This window comes from Elaeis guineensis, chromosome 2 (assembly GCF_000442705.2).
Source record: "Elaeis guineensis isolate ETL-2024a chromosome 2, EG11, whole genome shotgun sequence".
Lineage (NCBI taxonomy): Eukaryota > Viridiplantae > Streptophyta > Magnoliopsida > Arecales > Arecaceae > Elaeis > Elaeis guineensis.
Window position 1 is genome coordinate 118721359 of NC_025994.2, and position 20373 is coordinate 118741731.

At 35.7% G+C, this 20373-nt stretch overlaps 1 protein-coding gene across 1 annotated transcript; it reads right to left on the reverse strand.

The window, feature by feature from the left end:
- Positions 1-271: 271 nt before the first annotated feature.
- Positions 272-1339, reverse strand: LOC105040014 (acidic endochitinase-like). The gene has a single exon (XM_073253023.1). The coding sequence runs from the start codon at positions 1322-1324 to the stop codon at positions 419-421; it is 906 nt and encodes a 301-aa protein (XP_073109124.1). The 5' UTR covers positions 1325-1339; the 3' UTR covers positions 272-418.
- Between the last annotated feature and the right edge of the window lie 19034 nt (positions 1340-20373).

The window sequence follows — 20373 nt, forward strand, 5'->3', positions numbered from 1 at the left end:
ACATTGGAGAGTCTAAATTATCACCCAGCCGTTTTGACCATGAGATGATAATTTATAGTGCACGACCGTGAAGAGTCTAAATACATGAGGTGATAATTTATGGTACATGCGACCAGTGATCATTGGACCGGTCTAGCTAGTAGACCCGGTCCATCCAACAATGTCTCCTACGTTTGGGTTGGTATGATTTTGTCCGGTCAAGTGTTCATGCGAGTCGTGTCACATATATTATTTATCCGCAACATCGTTCTGTCTATATTTTCTTCTCCAATAAAATTAAGGATCACTTGTTTATTTCTCTTACAAGCATTTTCAGACAGAAATCTTGGCAACAATCGATGTTTGCCATTATTTAACTATAACACGATCATACAGCTATAGATATGCATGCCTGCCTTATATATATATGTGACGCAATTCACACGCTACTCTTCACGGTGGCACTGTAGTTGTTCTGCTCGTCGTGGTACCTGTTCCACACCATAATCCCCCCATACTTGGCGGTGCCCTTGATCGCCGGCAGCACCTGAGAGGTGAGCACGTTCGGAGGGATGTACCCGCTTGTGGCGGCAGCGCTCGACGCCGGCACGCCCAAGAAGAAGTTGGTCGCCTTCACGCTCGACGTCCAAGTTTTCCACGCGCTGGTCAACTTGGCGATGTTCCCCGATGTGTACTCGCACGAAGGGTTGTTGTAGAACTGGATCCAGACGTAGTCGAAAAGCCCGGTCTGCAGCGCGGTGTTGAGGTGCGCGTCCGGGTAGGGGCACTGCGGCGCCGCCGTGAGATAGACCTTCTTGCCACGGCTGCTGAACTGCGACAGGTCCCGGGCGAGGTCGTCGAAGTGGGCGCCGTTGGTGGCCTCGATGTCGAAGTCGATGCCGTCGAGGACGGCGGCGCCGAGGGGGCGAGAGGATGAGCTGCCGCCGAGGAAGTTGTTCCAGAGGTAGTTGGCGACGCTCTGGGCATCCGCGGCGGAGGAGAGGGAGTAGCTGCTGTTGGCGCCGCCGAGGGAGAGGAGGACCTTGACGCCCCGGGACTGGCAGGACTTGATGTCGGAGGAGAGGCCTTTGCAGGTGCCGGCGGAGGGGTCGCAGTGGCCGGCGAGGTTGAGGACGGGGGTCTGGCCGTTGCCAAAGGTGGTGAGGAAGGCGATGTTGACGTAGGAGTAGAGGCCGGTGTTGCAGGCGGAGGCGAGGCTCCCCTCGGGGGTATACTGGCCCCAGTAGACGGCGATGCTGCCGGCGTGGGAGGTGGCAGCGAGGGCGAGGAGGAGGAGGAGGAGGTGGGAGATCAGGAAGGGGGAGGGGTGGGGTTGGGTTGCCATGGTGTAGATGGAATGGGAGAGACTACAAGAGGAGAGGAAAGCTAAAGAGCTTTTTTTTTTTTGGTAACTAAAAGCTATAGAGCTTTGTTTCTCTTGATTGGTTGAAGGAATGGGATAGAGCTTATGCTTGTTATATAGACAGAGATGGGAAGGAGGAAGCAGTCAGATGCTTTGATAAGGAAACCGGAAGACTTGACTCGCTCTGTTTCCCACTTGACTTGGAAGTTTAGGCATCTTCCTTAAAACAGAACAGATGCCCCGCTTCCAGGGGAGAAATCGAAAGGTTTGCTCGCAGCCAGGTGCCTTCTTGGAGACCGGGAGTTGAAGCTGAAGGCTAATTTTCCACAGCCATGGGGACCAAACCAACTGCATACAAAGAAACCAGGTCACATCTGGATAGACCGGTGGTCCGGTGTTCACATCTCGGCAACCTGTCGCCAACTGTAAGTTGGCATATTATGTGACTCCCAAAATTCGCATCAGCACATTATAAGAACGTGACGTATGTGGACTTTTCATGCACCCACTAACGGGGGCTCTGCATCGATTCGTGGCGGGAACCTGAAACCGAAGGGAAGATTTGATTGATGCCATTTGTCGATGGTCTCAAATTCTTGTCACCTATTAACCTTTTTATCGTCTAACTTAGTGACATCGTTCCCTTGACGGTACCAAACTTGCCTGCAGTTGTTTTGGCAAACCAGGTGCTCGTTTCCAAATGAAGGCTTTATCTGGTTGAAATGGAATGCAGGGAATAATAATATGAAAATATTTGATACAAACTTAATTTGTCAGCGATAATAGAATTTGGAGGGAGAAAAGAAAAGGAGATAATATTTTTCTGAGGAAAAGAAAGGAAACTAGAATTTTCTTTAGTAGAAATAAAATATTTCTTCTTTAATGGTTAATGGTTGGTAATTCTAAAAGAAAATAACGTAGGATAAGTGGATCAGGTAAGCCGTCCATATTTTAAGTACTTTGTGCACGAATTTTTCATGATAGTCTTGTTTCAAACCAATTTTAATAAAGGGTCATGATGTTTAGTATAACTTAGATCGACTGCCAATCCAACTTTTGTTTCCATATCTATTTAGTATTGCTGTGCATAACTTCTATGGGATTATAACTCCAATTTATTTTCAACATTACTCCTCCTTAAAATAACTGTCACTATAAGAAAAAATTTATTTCGTGATGTTTAAAAATATCATCAAAAGTTCTCCAAAATATCGCTGAAGTTTTTCCATGACGTTTGGCATGACGTTTGGCTTAACGTCACCAAGATCGTCGCGCTAGCCGCATCGCTAATGGCCAATCATGACATTCATCATAAAACATCGTGAAAAGGACGTCAAAAGTGCATCGTATGCCTAAACGTTACAAAACGTAATTTGATTGAGCGACGTTTCACCAACATCGTGGAACAAAAAACTTTCACAATATTTTTCTGACGTCGCAAAATGTAAGTTGATTGAGCGACGTTTCACAAACATCATGGAACAAATATCTTTCATAATGTCTGACAAACGTCGTGGAGCGTAACTGATTGTGTGACATTTTGCCAACAATCGCAAAATGAACGAAGATCTTTGGCGACATTTTTCAAACGTTGCAGAACGATTTCGCTAATGTTGCAAAATAAAGATATTTTGCGACAAGGATGTTTTGCAATGGCCAAGTTTTGCTTCATTGATGGTTCAATTATAACGTGTATAAAATATTATATTTCATGGTATATATTCAAATACCAAGTAAATCATCCATTTTCAATCAACAAATCATTCAACAATTAAAGTATGAACTCTCATATAATTTATAATCAAGATGAATCCATACACAAAGTTTATAATCCAAAAATTAAATTGTCTAAGCATCCAAAGAGATGGTATTTCCAACTAAAAGCACCAAGAGGCCATGTCTCTATCAAAAACAAATAATTCACTTCTAATCAAAAGTAAATAAATTAACTCATTATCCAATTATCTATAACAAAACAAATGAGTTTATAAGTCAACAATCTAAAGTGCAAAAGGCCCCTCTGCCATGCATGTCCTCAAAACCACATCTTCATAAGTTCTTGAGTCATGTGATTCTTGTCAAAAAAAAAAATCAATTAATTGCCTATATATTACTGTAACAAAATATATATATTGTTCCATTATGCTTATAAAAAAGATTTAGGAACACATTAAAAAAATAACTTAAGTAACTTACATCATAAATCTGATAAAGGGATATTCTGTGATGCACATAAAGCTTCCAAAATCTTTTGTTGATGCTTCATCTATGCTTTAATGTCTATAATCTCATTCTTCATCTCTTGATTATGCTTTTGCGACTGCTCCAACTCCTTTTGAAATCTTTTCTTAGTTATAAAAGAGAAACTCTTCCCTTCTAGATGAGGTCCAACTCCCAAACAATGGATATAATCTGGTCTGGTTTCCAAAATTTTATCGCATATCTGGTCTGCTGTTATAGGATGACCATCGGATATGGACTGCTTTAGCATCTGCATCATTGCATTCTAACAAAATTTGAAGAGAATTAATTCTAAAATAAAATTAAGCTCACTTAAAATAGTAATCATAATTTTATTTTTGTGTAGTATCCTCATCCATTTTGCCTCGCACTCAGGAGTTGTCCATCTACCTGGAGTGTCACTATGATCTAGGGTGTAATGAGTACGATACCACAACATAATTCGATCGCACTCTTCTCCATTCAATTCATTCTCACTCTATTTAAAAGATGAGTAATTATTGTAAGAAACTTAAATGTCAAATGATATTAGTCATAATTAAAGTATGACATCTCACAATCTAATGTATAAGTACAAAAATTTTTGACCCGATGCTTGCTTGGCACTTGATAAAACTTCTAGATTTTTTGTTATGCTCACATGTTAGCTAAAAAGATAGGTCAACATAAAGTAGATTCTTTAAAGGAGATATTTACATGCAAACATAATGCAAGTTATACTGACCTGTGTCTTTTCTTTGCTCCAGTAAGTATAAAGATCTATCCAATCTGTCGTGGTCACGGTACTTGGCTTTGAGTCCTTTCCATGGTTAAGGTAATGCATATGTAATTGATATTTTTGATCCTTTGACTTCAACGAAGAAAGCTTCTTGACGCTAGCACAAACTTCCTCATCCGTCCTTAAACTCTTGACATCTAGTTTTTGCTATAAACAAGTATTAAATACTAGTTAACAGATATACATAAATATAAATGTAATTATAATGATTTTTACTTATCTCTAGTTTGTAAAATGCAATCTGCATCTCCACCTCTGTTAATTTGGTCCATCTAGTCTTGACAGGTAAGATATTTTGAGCTATCATATCAAGTTTATTTGATAGCTTGGCAGATTGAACAGCATTAGTGGGTCGCCCTTCTTTCGTTAAGATGTTGATCTCCATTTTCTTACCAATGGTCTTGTTTATCTTACTTAACCCAACCCCTCTAGTACAACCTCTTTTCTTTTATCCACCCATGCTTGTGGACCCTACAAGATAAGCAAGCAATAATAAGAATATTAATTTAAAAATATTTAGGTGATATTGAGTACAAATAGGTATATAATGATTTATACTTATAGAGCTAACATCTGGAGTCAAGTCTATGGTAGGATGTGTGTGCTTAGTAGGCTCTGGCTCGGTAGGTGGTGTATGGACTCATGGCGATTGAGAGGAAGATGGTGGAGTAGGAGGTGTGACTTCTGTTGATGTTGGATCTAGAGAAGCTGATGGAACGTGAGCTGATGGTGACTGAGAGGAAGATGGTGGAGCCACGATACCATGACTCTGATGGAGCTGTTGGTATCTAGATAGTGGGGGTGTAACATTAGCCATAGATGGAGCTGAAGATGTGACTTCTGATGGTGTTGGATCCAGAGAAGCTAGTGGAATATGAACTGGTGACGACTGAGAGGAAGGTGGTGTAGTCACGGTGTCATGGCTCTGAAAAAGCTGCTGGTACTTTTCTTTTTTTCTTAGATAATCCTGATACCATGAGAATACCAGCAATATATAGTCAAATGAAATCAATGTCAAGATTTTAAACTAAATTAACTAAGGTCAACTTTTAAATATTCCTGTAGGCAGTTTATCATTAAGTTAAAGCTAGTTTATCATTGCATAGTCTATATACATGTGTAGGCAGTTTGCTATTATACATGTGTATATATAATTTTTTATGTATGTTTATACTATAGTTAGAAAAAGAAAAAAAATATCAATGCTACAGTCAGAATTGTATCAGCAAGATGCACCTACCAACTCCAAATCAGCCACACCAACGAAACAATAATTTATTGCATGACATTGGACAGTTGGAAATCAAAATAAATCATTGTCATGGTCATTGTCATCATCATTCTGTTGATCATCATTTTTGGTGCAATATTCTGCCAAGGTATCATCTTCATCCTCACTATCTCTTGTTGCTAGCTCTTCTACTCATCATGTAAACCTCGCATTGTATTCAACAAAGTGTCATCTATTATATCAGGTTTGACATCATCTCTATCTAATGACTCTATATGATATTCCTCAATATCTGCAGAAGTCATTTCAAGACCCTCTTCATCATCAGAATCTTCTTCTGTTGTTACATCAATAGGGATGTCATACACATGTCTATGCTGATATTCTTGCACAACACACCAGTTTTGTCTCAGTTTCGTATCTTGTAAATAATAAACTTATTTGGTTTGCAAGAATAAATGGATCATTCTTATACCATAATCTGGTTACATTTATACTTTGCATATTTCCGTCGATCCTGACATTAGCATTTCTAGATCCAAGATTATACCACTTGCACTTAAAAAGAATAACATTTTTACCCTTGACATAATCCAATTGAATAATATCTGTTAATACCCCAAAGAAATCGATGATATCATCTCCATGGTTCTCTTTTACCATAATACTATTATTTTGTGATTTTTTTTGGGAATCATGAACTTCAGTGTAGAATTGCACGTCATTTGCAATACATCCCGAGTACTTTTGTATCAAATTATGAGGTCCACATCCAAGCATATAAAGACTCGATTCTACTTTCCTTGTCTTGTCTGTATAATATTGCCATCTATCATTATGTAAAATAAATTATATTAGTTAAATATATGAAAATATAATATATATACACATAAATAATTTGTAGAGTTTGTATTCTCACTCGATATTTTATCCACAAAGAAAATTATTCTCTCTGTCTGTTCTCAATATTTAACGAACTTTGCTCCATCAGCTCAACCTTATGCTCTTTAACAAAAAGATATCGTTTAGTACCATATTTCTATATCGAATATTTAATAATAAAATTTAGATAGTAAGAACTTACTCAAAATAAGGCTCCATCTCTTCATAATTGGTAAGCACATAGCAATGAGTCATATTTTGCTCTTCTTTGGGCAGGAAAACAAACTGAGTTACTTTAAATATTCTAACTTGTTGGAAAAATATCATTATGTTATCGTTATTGGCTTTATCATTGTTTCGCTCATCCACATTAAAGTGGATCTCGATACTTCAAAGATACATAGAGCAAAATATCAAGCATTCTTTGACTACATATGCCTCAGCAATAGACCCTTCTAGACGAGCTTTATTTCGAACAAATCTCTTTAGAGAGCCAAAAAACCTAAATTCAAAATTTAGAATAATTATATAACATAAATAATTACCTAAATTCAGAATTTAGAATCTAAAAGAAGTTACTATGATACCTCTCGATTGGATATATCCATCGATATGCCACTGGTCCACCTAGCAAGCACTACAAGAAATCTTATCTATAGTGGCAACTGTTTTGTGGCAAAGAAAATTTTTGCCACTGAAAATAAATATTCTATGACAAGAAATCATGCTCGTCACTGATTAGCATCAATTGATTTATTTTAGTGACAAACAAATATCCTTGTCATAGATTATTAATTATTGGTGACAAAATTTTTTTTCTTGTCACTAGAACTTGTCACTAAATAAAAGTACAAAAAACTAAAATATTAGTTAGAAAAATAAAATATTATTCGTGACAAGAATTAAAATTCTGTCACTAAAAGGCATCGGTGACAATAATTACTTGTCACAGAAAATATTTTCTTGTTACAGAAAAAAATTCAATGACAATATTTACTCGTCACTGAAACAAAAAAATATTAAGCACCAAACCCCTGATTGGAAGCCCTTTCTTTGCCCTCTAAAAAAAAAAAAAGAAGAGGAAGAAGAAGAAGAAGAAACGAAACGTTTCATCTCCTTCATGTTTACCACTTCTTCACAAGTACTCAATCCCAGAAACCCCCACACCTATTAGTAGTGATGTGAGAGAACTCACAACTGGCACCCTTCCAATTGATAACTCCATTGAAGAAAATATTCTGGTGCACATTGGATTGGATTTGGAGGAGGCCGTCATACTATATTAAAAGTTAGAACTCAAAATCCCGGCTCTAATACCAAAAGTCTTTTTGTATAGATATGCCCATTCTTGTTGCTCCTTGGATTAATTTTGATGATTACAAAGCATTTGAAGGGGTACTATTGATTTTCGCTTAAAAAAGACTTATTGCTCTTCAGGAGCAAAATCATAATTTTACCAAACCCTAATTTGAAAGCATCAAATGATAGAACAAAAGATTTGTGATCCATTGGTGAAAATTTTATTATTTTTGGACTTATATTTTGAAAGATATTCATGTTTGAAAAATATGAGTCGACCCATGAGTCGACTCATGGCATATGAGATGATTGGCACGCTGAATTTTTGGATGGCACAAACTTGGCACACCCTGTGAGTCGACCCATGAGTCGACCCCCAAGGCATGAGTCGACCCATGAGTCGACCTCTGCGGGTTTTAGACCAATTTTACAGAACCGTGCTTCCCTTCTCATTTTCTGATATTTTTCCACAGAGGTCGACCCATGAGTCGACCCCCAGGCATGAGTCGACCCATGAGTCGACCCCTGTGACAGGATTGTTTCATATTTTTAACCCATTTTAAGTGCTTTTAATGCTCATTTAATGAAAAATTTTCTGCCGCCGAGAAACCAATCTTCGCGCGTTGTTCTTGGTTTCATGGGAAAGAGGCCCAAAACCCCTCGTCTTCCCCATTTGGCCGCTCCAAGCCTCCCCACCTGATTAAGCCTCATAAAAAACAGAGAAAAATCCAGAGAAAATATCAAAAAAATAGACGAAACAGAGGACGGATAGAAAAAATCAAAGGTATGCCCTTTTCCCTCATAGATTGATCATTTTCCTTTGATTTTTGCATCTTTTTCTTTTCATTTCGTTATCTGTTTTTGGAAATCTATGGAGAAGGAGAGCATCTAAGGATATTAGAGGGGTTTTGAGGTTCCGATGATATGGGATTTTATGTGAGTTGCAGCGATGTGAGCTTGAGGTTTTGGAGAGCTAATCTGGGTAGAAGCATGATATTTTGTAGGGTTTGGGGATTTTTGATTGAAAAGATTTTTCTTTGGTTTCTTTATTTTCAATTTATGGAGTTCTATTCAAATGATAATACAAATATGATACTAAATCCATGGTGTCAGACTTCCAAGCTCCATTTTTTTTTTGGCTCCTAACTATCAGTTTATGGAGTTGTATTCTCATGATAATATGAATATGATACCAATCTGTTCATCAGGCAGTGAGTCTTAGATGTAAAATCCAGACGTCCAGAACATGTTTACGTCTATGCATCAGTGAGTCCTGGACACAACGTCCGAACATCCAAGCCTTGCATCCGAAACGTTCTGACTCACTCCCCTGCCTTAGTTTTGGACGCTCCTACCTCTCAACACATCTTACCATCTATTTCTTTGTATGCAATGACCTGTGTCCCGGTGCCAGTTTCTATTGCTACTAAGTTAGAGAAGGATTTCAAAAGTTGCTTTTGGGGTCATTCTTCAGATAGAAGGGGTCTTCATTATATTGTTTGGGAGATGGTCTACCTAAGGAATCTGGGTCTTGGGCATTAAACCTCTCACTTTTATAAGACAAGCTTCTTTATATAAATTGGCTGACGATATGATTCTTCATCCTGATAACTTATGGGCTAGAGTAACACCTACTAAGTATCAGTTTTCAGGATGGGTTAGTCCCCCTAGAAGCTCTGCTATCTAGAACAAACTATGTAGCTTTGGAACCAAAATTCAGTAGAACTTCAGATGGTATGTTGGGAACGGTTCCTCTATTAATGTTTTCTCTCATGCTTGGCAATCTCTCCCTCTTCTTAACTAACCCAGAAAAAGAACACACAGTAATAATAATTTCTCCCATATAATATTTAGAGAGGTTAGAGGAGGATGAAGCACTTCAGCCAAACTCACCGGCCTTTGAGATGGTGAAGAGGTAAGGAGAGAGATGAGCCTTTCTGATGAGGGAGTGCTACATCGAGATGATCTTCAACCACAAAGTTTTTCACCCAACAATGACACAAATAGAGAGAATCTGACATTAGATAATTTTATTAATGATGATGAGATAGAAGAAGAAGCTGAAAGCGAAACAGATGATGATCAAAACAACCATGATGAATACAGTTCTGATGAATATAGTCCTGATGATTAGCCTATTTGTAATTAGAATTTTATTTTTTGTCATGTTGGAAGAAGAAATATTATGTGATGACCAACAGATATTTTAATTTAAATCATTTTATTGTGTTCATGTTATTTTTGTATCTTCTGATGGCATATTCATATTTTTTTGTGCATTTAGTAGATGTTGCTGATAATTAGTTGAACTTTTACTAAAAAGCTTGCTTATTGTTTTTATTAGGAAATGGTTAGATGTAGAGGAAGAGGTGCACGAATTGGTGGACGAGGACAATGCCCTGTTATTGATATAAGATTTCAAACAAATGAAGTTACATCACCTCATCGAGAAAGGCTGCGGTGAAATCAATCACAAGAAGAGGCACAACTTTGGGACCAACAAAACCAGCAGACAAATGAACACCAAGACCAGATGCTTGAATTGCAGCAAAGTCAATCCCATGGACAGCAACTTCAAACTCAACCAAGAGTTTCTAGTCATTGTAGTAATGCTGGTATAATAATATTTTATTTATAGCTGAAACTTTTAATTTATTCTACTTAAATTTAGTTATACTAATTGTAATTTATTTTCTATAGCAACTATTTCAAGTAAGAATGTGCATGGGCGTTACAAATGTATTAAGATTGATATGAGAACAAAGAATGGACCATTGAAAGTTAGCATCCCTCATGATATACTGAGAGCAGTAGGAGAAAATGCTAGAGATATTGTCAATTTTTGTGGTTATGTTGTCAGGACACAAGCTCCATTAACTGCAAAAAATTGACCAGATGTGGCAAATAGAGTAGGTGAGCGAATGTGGCTACAAGTAAAGGTAAATTAAATATTTATGATTGATTTTAGTATCTTGTTTATTTCTATTTATATATATTAACATACAATTTACATTGTTTGTGTCTTCTAGGAGAAGTTTAAGATGGAAGATGATAGGAATGAATATCGTTTATGTGCTTTTGTCTTGGCCACCATGCAACGACTTTATAGAGGTTGGAGAAATCGCTTGCATGATTTATATAAGAAATTTAGAACTGATGAGGAGAGGTTGGCTAATATTCCTGAAGATGTTACTCCAGAAGATTGGAAATATATGATGGCATACTTCAGCTCTGATGCTTTTCAGATTTTTGCAAATTAAAATTTAATTTATATTTAAAATATATACATCATCATTTTGGATTTATAGATGATGTTAGTTGCATGTATCAATTATTTGTAGAAAGTAAGCAAGCGAAATACAGCAAATAGGGTAAAGCTAGTTACTAAGCATACATGTGGCACCCGATCTTATGCTGAAGTTGAAGAATCAATTGTAAGTTTTTAGAATAAATTGAAGATTTAACATAGTTTTAGGAACTTCTAAATAAAACACTTATTTTTTTGTGATTCATTTCAGAGGGACCCAGAAACAGGTGAAAAAGTACCACCAGATCAGGTTTGGTTGATTCAGCACACTAAGAAAAATAAAGAAGGAGAATTAGTATGGTCTGACCCTAAATCTAAGGAGATCCATGTTAGTTAAAAAACTTTTCTTATTGTTCTTAAAATTCATTATGCATTATTTTGGCATCTAATCTTTGATAATCTATTGTAGGAACAACTTGAGGAGGTTGTTCAACAAACACAAGAGAATGAATCCCAAATGACTCGTGATGACATATTACTGCAAGTACTTGGCCAAAAGTCTGGTTATTTTCGTGGCAAAGGTGCTGGAAAGAAGGCACCATCTAAGAGAGTTAAGTATAATGAAAATGTGCAAGAAGAGGTACAAAGAGCTGTCGAACAAGCTAAGAAATCGTTGGTGGATAGCATTAGAGAAGACGTTCGAGCTCAATTGCAAGATGAGGTTAGAGCTGAGATTCAAGCTCAAATGGAGGAACAAGTTAATGAAAAAGTTAATGCTATGATCCAAGCTCGCTTTGCTGCCTTTTTTGAAACTTTCTCCCAATCAAGAGCTTCATCTTCCTCAATGCATGAACCTTGACCACGTAAGAATTTTTTACTTTTAAGAAAGTAGAAAAGTTAAATATGATATTTTTTTTTCTTGTTTTCAATGATCTATAAGAGAGGAATATAAACAACAACCAATCAGCTATAGTATACTTAGGTACAGTGCTGCATTCTAAGAGTGTGAGATCCATAATTTTTTATAATTCTAGGAATGGCAACTTTGAATTGAGATTCTTAATATATAGTCAATTCTTTTTTTTTTAATTTTTTATTTTAGAAGTTTAATTGCTCACATGCCTGAGCTCATTTCTTGTGTAATCCATTGAAAACATGGATTGAAAACCTTTCTTGTTGTCTCAACTTTTCAATATGAGGTATAAATTTACAAATTATATGCAAAAAAAGTTGCCTTATTTTTTTTTAAAAAATTTTAGTGGATAATCTGTTACTTATCTAGAGGTTGCTAGACTTTAATTACTCAAAACTTTATTCTAGCCAATCATTTACTAATCCAAACCTTGTTTATATGCAGGAATAATATGGGCAGCTACTTCTGTTGGCATTATGGGAGTACATCAACTAGCTTCAATTTGAAAATATGGATGTCATAGGCTGTTAGTTTTGATCAGTTAAGTAGAATGTAGGGTGCTTATGAACTATAGGTACTAGTCAGTATTTTTTTTAAATTAATTTTGGATGTCCTGTCGAATTCCAAACAGTGAAATTGAAAATTTCTTGGATGTCTTGGATCATGTACTGTTGGTTTTGATCAATTAAATAGCATATGGAGTGCTTATGAACTACTGGTACTATCTTGTGATTTTTATTTTGGATATCTACTGAAATGCAAACATTGAGAAAGATGTATTTGGATTCTTAGTTTGCTTGTGAATGAGATGAATTTCTGTAGTCATAAATTGTCATAAAAGAATGGTACACTAAATTTTAGTGACAATAACAAGTTGTCACATATGAGATTTTCCATGACAATAAAAGTTCTTGTCACTTTAAGCTATTTCAGTGACAAGAAACTTTATCACTAAACAGAGTCATTATTGTCCCAAAACCAATTTACGTTATTGCATTGTGATAAGAATGATTTGTTTCTGTGACAAGTTAAGTTGTCACAAATTTTATTTTCAGTGATAAGTGAAACTCTTGTCTCTGTAAGACTTTTCTGCAATAAGAGAACTCGTCTCTAAATAGATTTACTATTGTCACAAGATCCTTCAAGGCATGCCCATTTCATTGTATTGGTGACAGCAAAAAGTACATTAAGTGACAAGCTCTATTGTCACAGAAAAGAAATGATTCAGTGACAAGAAATTTAAGTTGTCATAAATGGTTTTAGCGATGAAGCAATTACGACCGGCTAGTGACCATAGTTTGTTGTCAGAAAAATTCATCAGTGACAATATTCCAAGTTTCAGTGACAACATTGCTTGTCACAAAAAACTAAATTTCTTGTAGTGAAGGCTTCATTTGACAAATGAATAGCTAAATATACCATCACATCAAAGAAAGCTAACAAAAAAATCATTTCAAGTTTGTATAGTATCAAGGATATGTCTGTACACATCTTCTCGATATCATTCACAATCAAAGTTCGATGGCATATTCGATGGAAGAAGTTGCCTAATTCCATCAATGTAACTATCACATCCTTCTTCAAGATTCCACGCAAGCCTATAGGAATAATGCTTTGTAGGAGAACCATGACAATCATGGATTTTTAGTGCCATAATCTTCTTTTCCTCAACATTGACACATCGAAATATTTTAGATGCATACCCATCCGAAAATTTTATCCCTTTAAGAAACTCATAGAAACTCTTCTTTTCAGTGTTCGACATTGTATAGCATGCAGGAGGAATTATGTAGGATCCGTCGTTTCTCTTTACTAAGTGCAATTTCTTTCGATTTTTCATGTCTTCCAAGTCGAGTCTAGCCTTGATAGTGTCTTTCGTTTTATCTTCAAGATTTAACAAGATACCAAAGATATTGTCACAAATATTCTTTTCAATATGCATGACATCAAGGTTATGCCTCAATCGCAACTTACACTAATATGAAACTCAAAAAGAATACTCTTTTTTGTTCAATTGAACTCTTCTGCTGATCTCGATCTCTTTTTATTGTAAGGATGCTTTTCATAGTCTATGTTCTTCAAATGAGATAGTTGTTGCATCACATCATTTTCATTTGTTAAAAGAGGTGAGGGTCGATAGTCCACCTTGCCATTAAACCTCTTGCTCTTTCTTCATGCATGGTCATGAGGAAGAAAACACCGATGGCTTAGATAACCAATCTTGCTTCTTAATTTACGAGAAGGGGTATGCTTATTACAAACAAGATATGCCATATACCCTTTAGTGATCTATCCAGAAATATTATCATAGGTTGAAAAATTATTAATAGTCCACAATAGAACCGTATGCAATCGAAAATTTTGGCCGTATGAAACATCGAAAACATCAATACCCTTATCCCATAACTCATTCAACTCATCTACTAATGGCTTTAAATAGGCATCAATGTCTTTACCCGGTGCTTTCGGACCCAGAGTAAATAGTGACAACATAAAGAATGACTCAGCTATGCACATCCAAGGGGATAAATTATATGCCAAAAGAACAACAAGCCACATACTATAGGCATTAGACATGTTGCCAAATGGATTGAATCCATCCGTTGCTAGGCCAAGCTTCACATTACGGGATTATCTAGCAAACTTTGGATACTGTTCATCAAAGCTCTTCCAAGCTTCACTATCAGACGGATGAATCATAGTGTTACTCTCACTTCTAGGTCTATCTTTGTGCATCTCATTTCTTTAGCTGTTTTTCTCGACATAAATAATCGTTGTAGTCTAAACTTCAATGAAAAGTACCATAACACTTTATAAAAGATCTTCTTACCCTTACTATCATTAATCATCCATGTTGATGTTTCACACTTTAGACAACTGTCACAATTTTCATACTCTTTCCAAAAGTAGCACAGTCATATTTACGTGCATGTATTGGCACATAACCCAAGCTCAAGTTCCATAGAAAGTGATTTGTTGCATAGTAAGACTTTGGCAAGGATTGACCATTAGGCAAGACTTCTCTTAACAATGAAAATAGCATATCAAAAGACTTATTACTCCATTTATTGTATACTTTCAAATGAAGCAACTTTACCATAAATGATAATTTTAAAAATTTTATACATCTCAGATATAACTCTTTGGTAGCTTCCATCAATAAATCATTAAAGGCATCGGTACAAAAATGGCTAGCACTTGTAGAAGCCTTCAAGTTTTTCTCAATAGGACAATCGTTAAAAAAACTATCGATGTCACATAGTAAGTCTTTTATCACATCATCATCATCATCTTCAATTGAATTATTGTCTAATTCGTCACTTTGTATCTACAAATGAAAATTTATCTCGATTATTAGGGAATTAAAATTCTGTCCGTTTGCCATGAAATATCCATCGAGTGTATGATTGATCCATGCCAAATCTCAATAGATGATCAAAAATATTTTCTTAAGGCTCCATATAAATGTTCAAACAATGTGAACAAAGACACTGAATTTCACAATCTTTGCTCTTGTTTTGAGCCACAAAAGTCATAAATGATTTGACTCCCTCTACATATTCGCAAGAGAACTTAACACAATTCATCCAATGCTTATCCATATTATATACAAATATCTATCATTAAGATCCAAACAAACTTCAGCAAACGTGCTATTTAAATCACATCTTTATAAAAGAAATGACAAAGAAAAAAGGATAAAGAAAGAAGAGCAGCAGAGCAGGCATTAACAAAGGAAAACATGAAAAAATAAATTCTTGAGCCTAAGGTCATACAATAGATCATATAATATTATAATAAAGATAATTCACTTTAATTTATTTTCGATATGCATACATAACAATTGCATGATAATACTATAATTAATGTACAAATAGCAATTAGATATCTAATTTTAAGATTTAACTGACACCCAAACAATATAATTTTAAGAGAAATAAACACAGAAACCACTATAGTTAAAATTTAAAAATATCATGATACCCCACCAATCAGCTGCTGGTGCTTTGCTTTGATTTCACGTTTCTACATTAATTAAGACAAGTCATTAGCCCATGTCCTCAACGAAGCAATAGAACTGCACTAAACTAACCAAGGATTACAATGCAAAAGATTTATTGCAACGACTAAGCCAAACACAAATATATTTACTCCATTAGTATTTTCCAGTTTGTGAAAGCAAAATATATTAGACTTATTTCCCTTTGCAATTTAACCTCCAACTTTAGCCCGCTTAATCACTGACAAGTAATCTGAGCTAAATAGGAACCTTTGGAGCTGCATAATCCTCTAAAGCATTATGATGACCCAATTTATATTTTATGCAAATGATCATCGGCCATTACATCATCACGTTGGATACATGTTTAACTAAAGCAAACTATAAGAACACAAATACATAAGTATACACTTTATGAGATGTATTACAGCCAACTTTAAATTCATGATCGACCAAAACCTAAAAAGGTGCAGAGCAGATATTATTTGCGCATCTATGTGTGGCTTTGCAAAAAAAAATTCACCAGCTGCAATTTTGATTGGATGTGGGCATGCAATCAGGCCAAGCCTAAGCAAGCTTGGTTTGACCTTGAACCTTGAGATCAAGCTTGACTTATTTACCATTATATTGAGCTCAATTCGAACTTAATTTTGAACCAAGCCAATTTCAAGACTGATTGATCAGCTTGGCAATCCTAAATTGAGTTGAAATCAATTCAAGCTTAAACCAAGCTCGATTCAATCTTGAATTATAACTTAATTCAAGGTTAATTTCAAGCTAGATTCAACCCTGAATTAATATTTATTAATTCAAAGAATAAACAAAATACACTGGTTAAAGGCTTATCCAACAGTCCATTATCTATATAATGTGCAAGTATATTCAAGCCTTATTGAACCTGTCACGCCCCGAACCCAACAGCCGGTTCGGATATGTGATAGTCGCACACTCCTTAGAGCAAGTCCTAAAGAATATGCAAGGCCAAATTAAATCATTACAACCTTAACATCCATAATAATTAATTTCAACAATAATTCATAAAATCTTGCATAATTATAAATTAAATTTTTTTAATTTTTTGATCAGATACTATGACACTCTATCTATCCATCTGTTCACCCGTAAATCCAAGCCATTACAAACATCCTATAACTCTGAGAAGAAAAAGAAAGTTGAAGGGATGTGAGCTTTACAGTCTAGTAAAAATTTTTATATCACACCAATATAGTAATATAATCTAAAAATAAGGATAAATAATAAAATATAAAATTCCATGTTCAATATCCGAAATAATACAAATATCTATAAATTATTTATCTTGTCGAAAGAGATGCATCATCATATGTTAATAGGTGAAATACTTTTGTTCAACAATTATTTCATGTCTTATTTTTTATTTCTCTTTTCATAATCACATGATTTTTAATCTTTTTTTTTGGCTCTGGACTAACCAAGTCTATACCTTAGTCATCATCCGAATCAATTTTCGATTAAAAGCCTTTCAAGGCTATCTCAGGATGAGCTTCTGACCGGCTGTCCCACGTACGAAAGTCTGTGAGAGGCTGTCCCAGGCATAAGCTCCTGACGAGCTATCCCAGGCATAAGCTTTTGGCCGGCTGATCCACCTATAAGCTAGTGGGGGCTGTCCCAGGCATAAGTTCCTGACGGACTGTCTCAGGTATAAGCTCCTGATGGACTGTTCTACATGACAAGACTAGTCCATACCATATATCTCTTTCTTTTCATTTAATCATTATGTATTGATTTCATCAAATCAATTCCGACTTACATTATGATTAATTTAAATATATCATATCCATATAATCATGCCATCAATTTTTGATACATATATATTGACATAACATATTCATACTCAAAATCAAATAGCAGTATCTCAGATATAATAAATTCATCGATATCAAATCTGATGATGCAAAATCAATGATGCAAGACCAACAGTAAAATAGCATATATATAATGACGATCATGTACAGAAATTCTTACCTTTATCGGTGACTGATCCAAACACAGAAATCAATGTTCTTCTTTGATTTATTAATTTCTCTAACAAGATATTCTACTTGACATTTTATGCAGACAATCATATCTCTTCATAACTCTGATCAAATATAAAAATCATATATGGAGAAAATTATCGATAATCAATCTTAATAACACAAATCCAGGATTTCTCCTAGGATTACCTAAAATCGAGATTTGTCTGAGTATCTAGACCATCCATTGGTCCACAAGGCTTCTAGAGAGAAAATTCATGAAGAGAGAAAAAATTTTAGAAAGAGAAAGTGAAAAGAGAATCTTCGTATCCTTTAGATAAAGCAATCATGATCGAGATTATCAGAGGTCCAATCAGGATGACTTAATATGAATTAATCATGATTGATGTTATCAATTTCGAATATGGATCGGATCGGGATCTAATCTACTGTACGAATTTTGAAGCAATTTTTAGTAGTCATATTTTTATCTCAAGTTTATCTTAGGATCTGTGATGCAATTAGAGAGAGAAAGAGAGAGAGTAGAAAGACCCTAGAGAGACAAAATCCATAAAGAGAGAGAAAATACAGAGAGAATTTAGAGAGAGAAATTGGAGAGAGAAAGATAGAGAGAGGAGAGAGGAAAGAGAGAGAAAGAAACTCTCTCATTTTCTTTCTTTTTTTTCTTTTCTTTTTCTTCTTCTTCTCTTTTCTCTATTTTTTTTCTTTCACGGGAGCAGAGGACTCGTGCGGTCTCTTCTTTTCCCTTTTCTTCCTTCATGGAACAGGGGAGGTCTTCCCCCCCTTGTTCTCGAATTAAGGCGCCTCCCCCCTCAGTCGACCACCACTCCGGTCGGTGGAGCAGTCCCTGGAGATGCCGAGCGACTGGGTCCGATGACTAGCGACGGCAACCAGCGATAGGAATCAAAACAAAACATAAAAAAAAAAGAGAATTCAAAAATCCACGGTTTCAACAGATTTTGATTGAAAAATTGACAAAAATCCCAACTTAAAACCTATAGAAGATTGAGTCGAAGATGATTAGAAAAATTTACCTGATTTTTTTTATGAGATTTGATCGGATTTGAATCTGATTTCTGGTGGCCAAAACAATGAAGAATCACCGGTGAGCTGGGAGAAAATCAACAGATTTTTGACGACGATATTGGGCGAAAAAGTTTACAGATTAAAGTCTTTAAATAGACCTTGATTAAAGAGGTTTTTGAGTTGGATTTAAAGTCAACATTCCACATAGATGAGGAGTTCTAATCGGCGAAGAACTCCTGGAGTTCTCCCGCGTCTCCCTTATCCTCTTCTGCACTATTGCACGTGCTGGTCAAATAAGTTTTTTTTTTTTTTTTTTACTTTAAGATCTGTGCTTGTGATGAGGTTGGGGTTAAGTTGATCAGACCTGATTGAGTTGGGTATTACAGAGCCAAACCTGATTGAGCTGGATCAATCTTTGGCTTGGCTCGAAATTAAATTCGAGCATGTTTCACAAGACAAGTTTGATTTGTTTAGCTCTCAATTAAGCTTGATTTGCACTTTTCTTGAGCTGAGCTCCAGTAAAGCTCGAGCTCTTCAGTTCGTTTGACCACACTAATTTCATGAAATCGAGAGTATTTAAAGAAATAGATTAACAAAGTTTCAGCCTGAAGTATTCTCAGCAGCCACGGTGCCAAAATGAGAAGCAATATCATACCTACTGTTCTTCCTAATGATAAAGACAATTTCAAGGAAGATGTAAATATCAAAACACTAATCAATACGATCACAAGCCAAACAAACATCAGCAAAAGGCCCCAAGCATAGTGCAGGAGCAGAATATGTTCCTTCAAGATAAAAAGATTGTCTACATAAAAAAAGGAGAACAAAACAGCTCACTAATCAAATTGTATGGGCAATTTACAATATCGAGATACTGAATGGACAAGATTGCATATTTGTTGATGATAATTAAAAGCAGAAAAAATTATAGTTTCGTTCCCTCTACTTTGCCCTAGTAGCTCTCACACCCCCCTCAGGTTTCAAAATTTTTAATTTGGTCACAAATCCTGAAAGAGAGTTGCCATTAATTTGCCAAAGCTTCAATTTACCAGTGATGTTTTTAACATTAATCTATTTGTTTATGATGTTTGAACTCTAAAGCAACATAAAGGCACTAGATGTACCAACACAACCCAACTTATTTTGCTGATGCGCACGACTGCAAATGCTTAAGATATAAAACCTCTGCCATGCAAGATATCTAATTTTAAGATTTAACTGACACCCAAACAACGTATAGTTACGGGATTCCATGTGTTGCATGGATCACAATGATAATTGTGGCACATCAATTCTTGCATAAACCTTTGAAAAAAAAAAACAAAAACTTGCTTGATCATTCGAGTCATAGGTGGACCATTATTTTTTTTTTTTTTTGGTATTACTGATCAGATGATTT

Coding starts and splice junctions, on each gene's coding strand:
- LOC105040014 (XM_073253023.1), bottom strand. CDS start 1,324: ATGGCAACCCAACCCCACCCCTCCCCCTTCCTGATCTCCCACCTCCTC.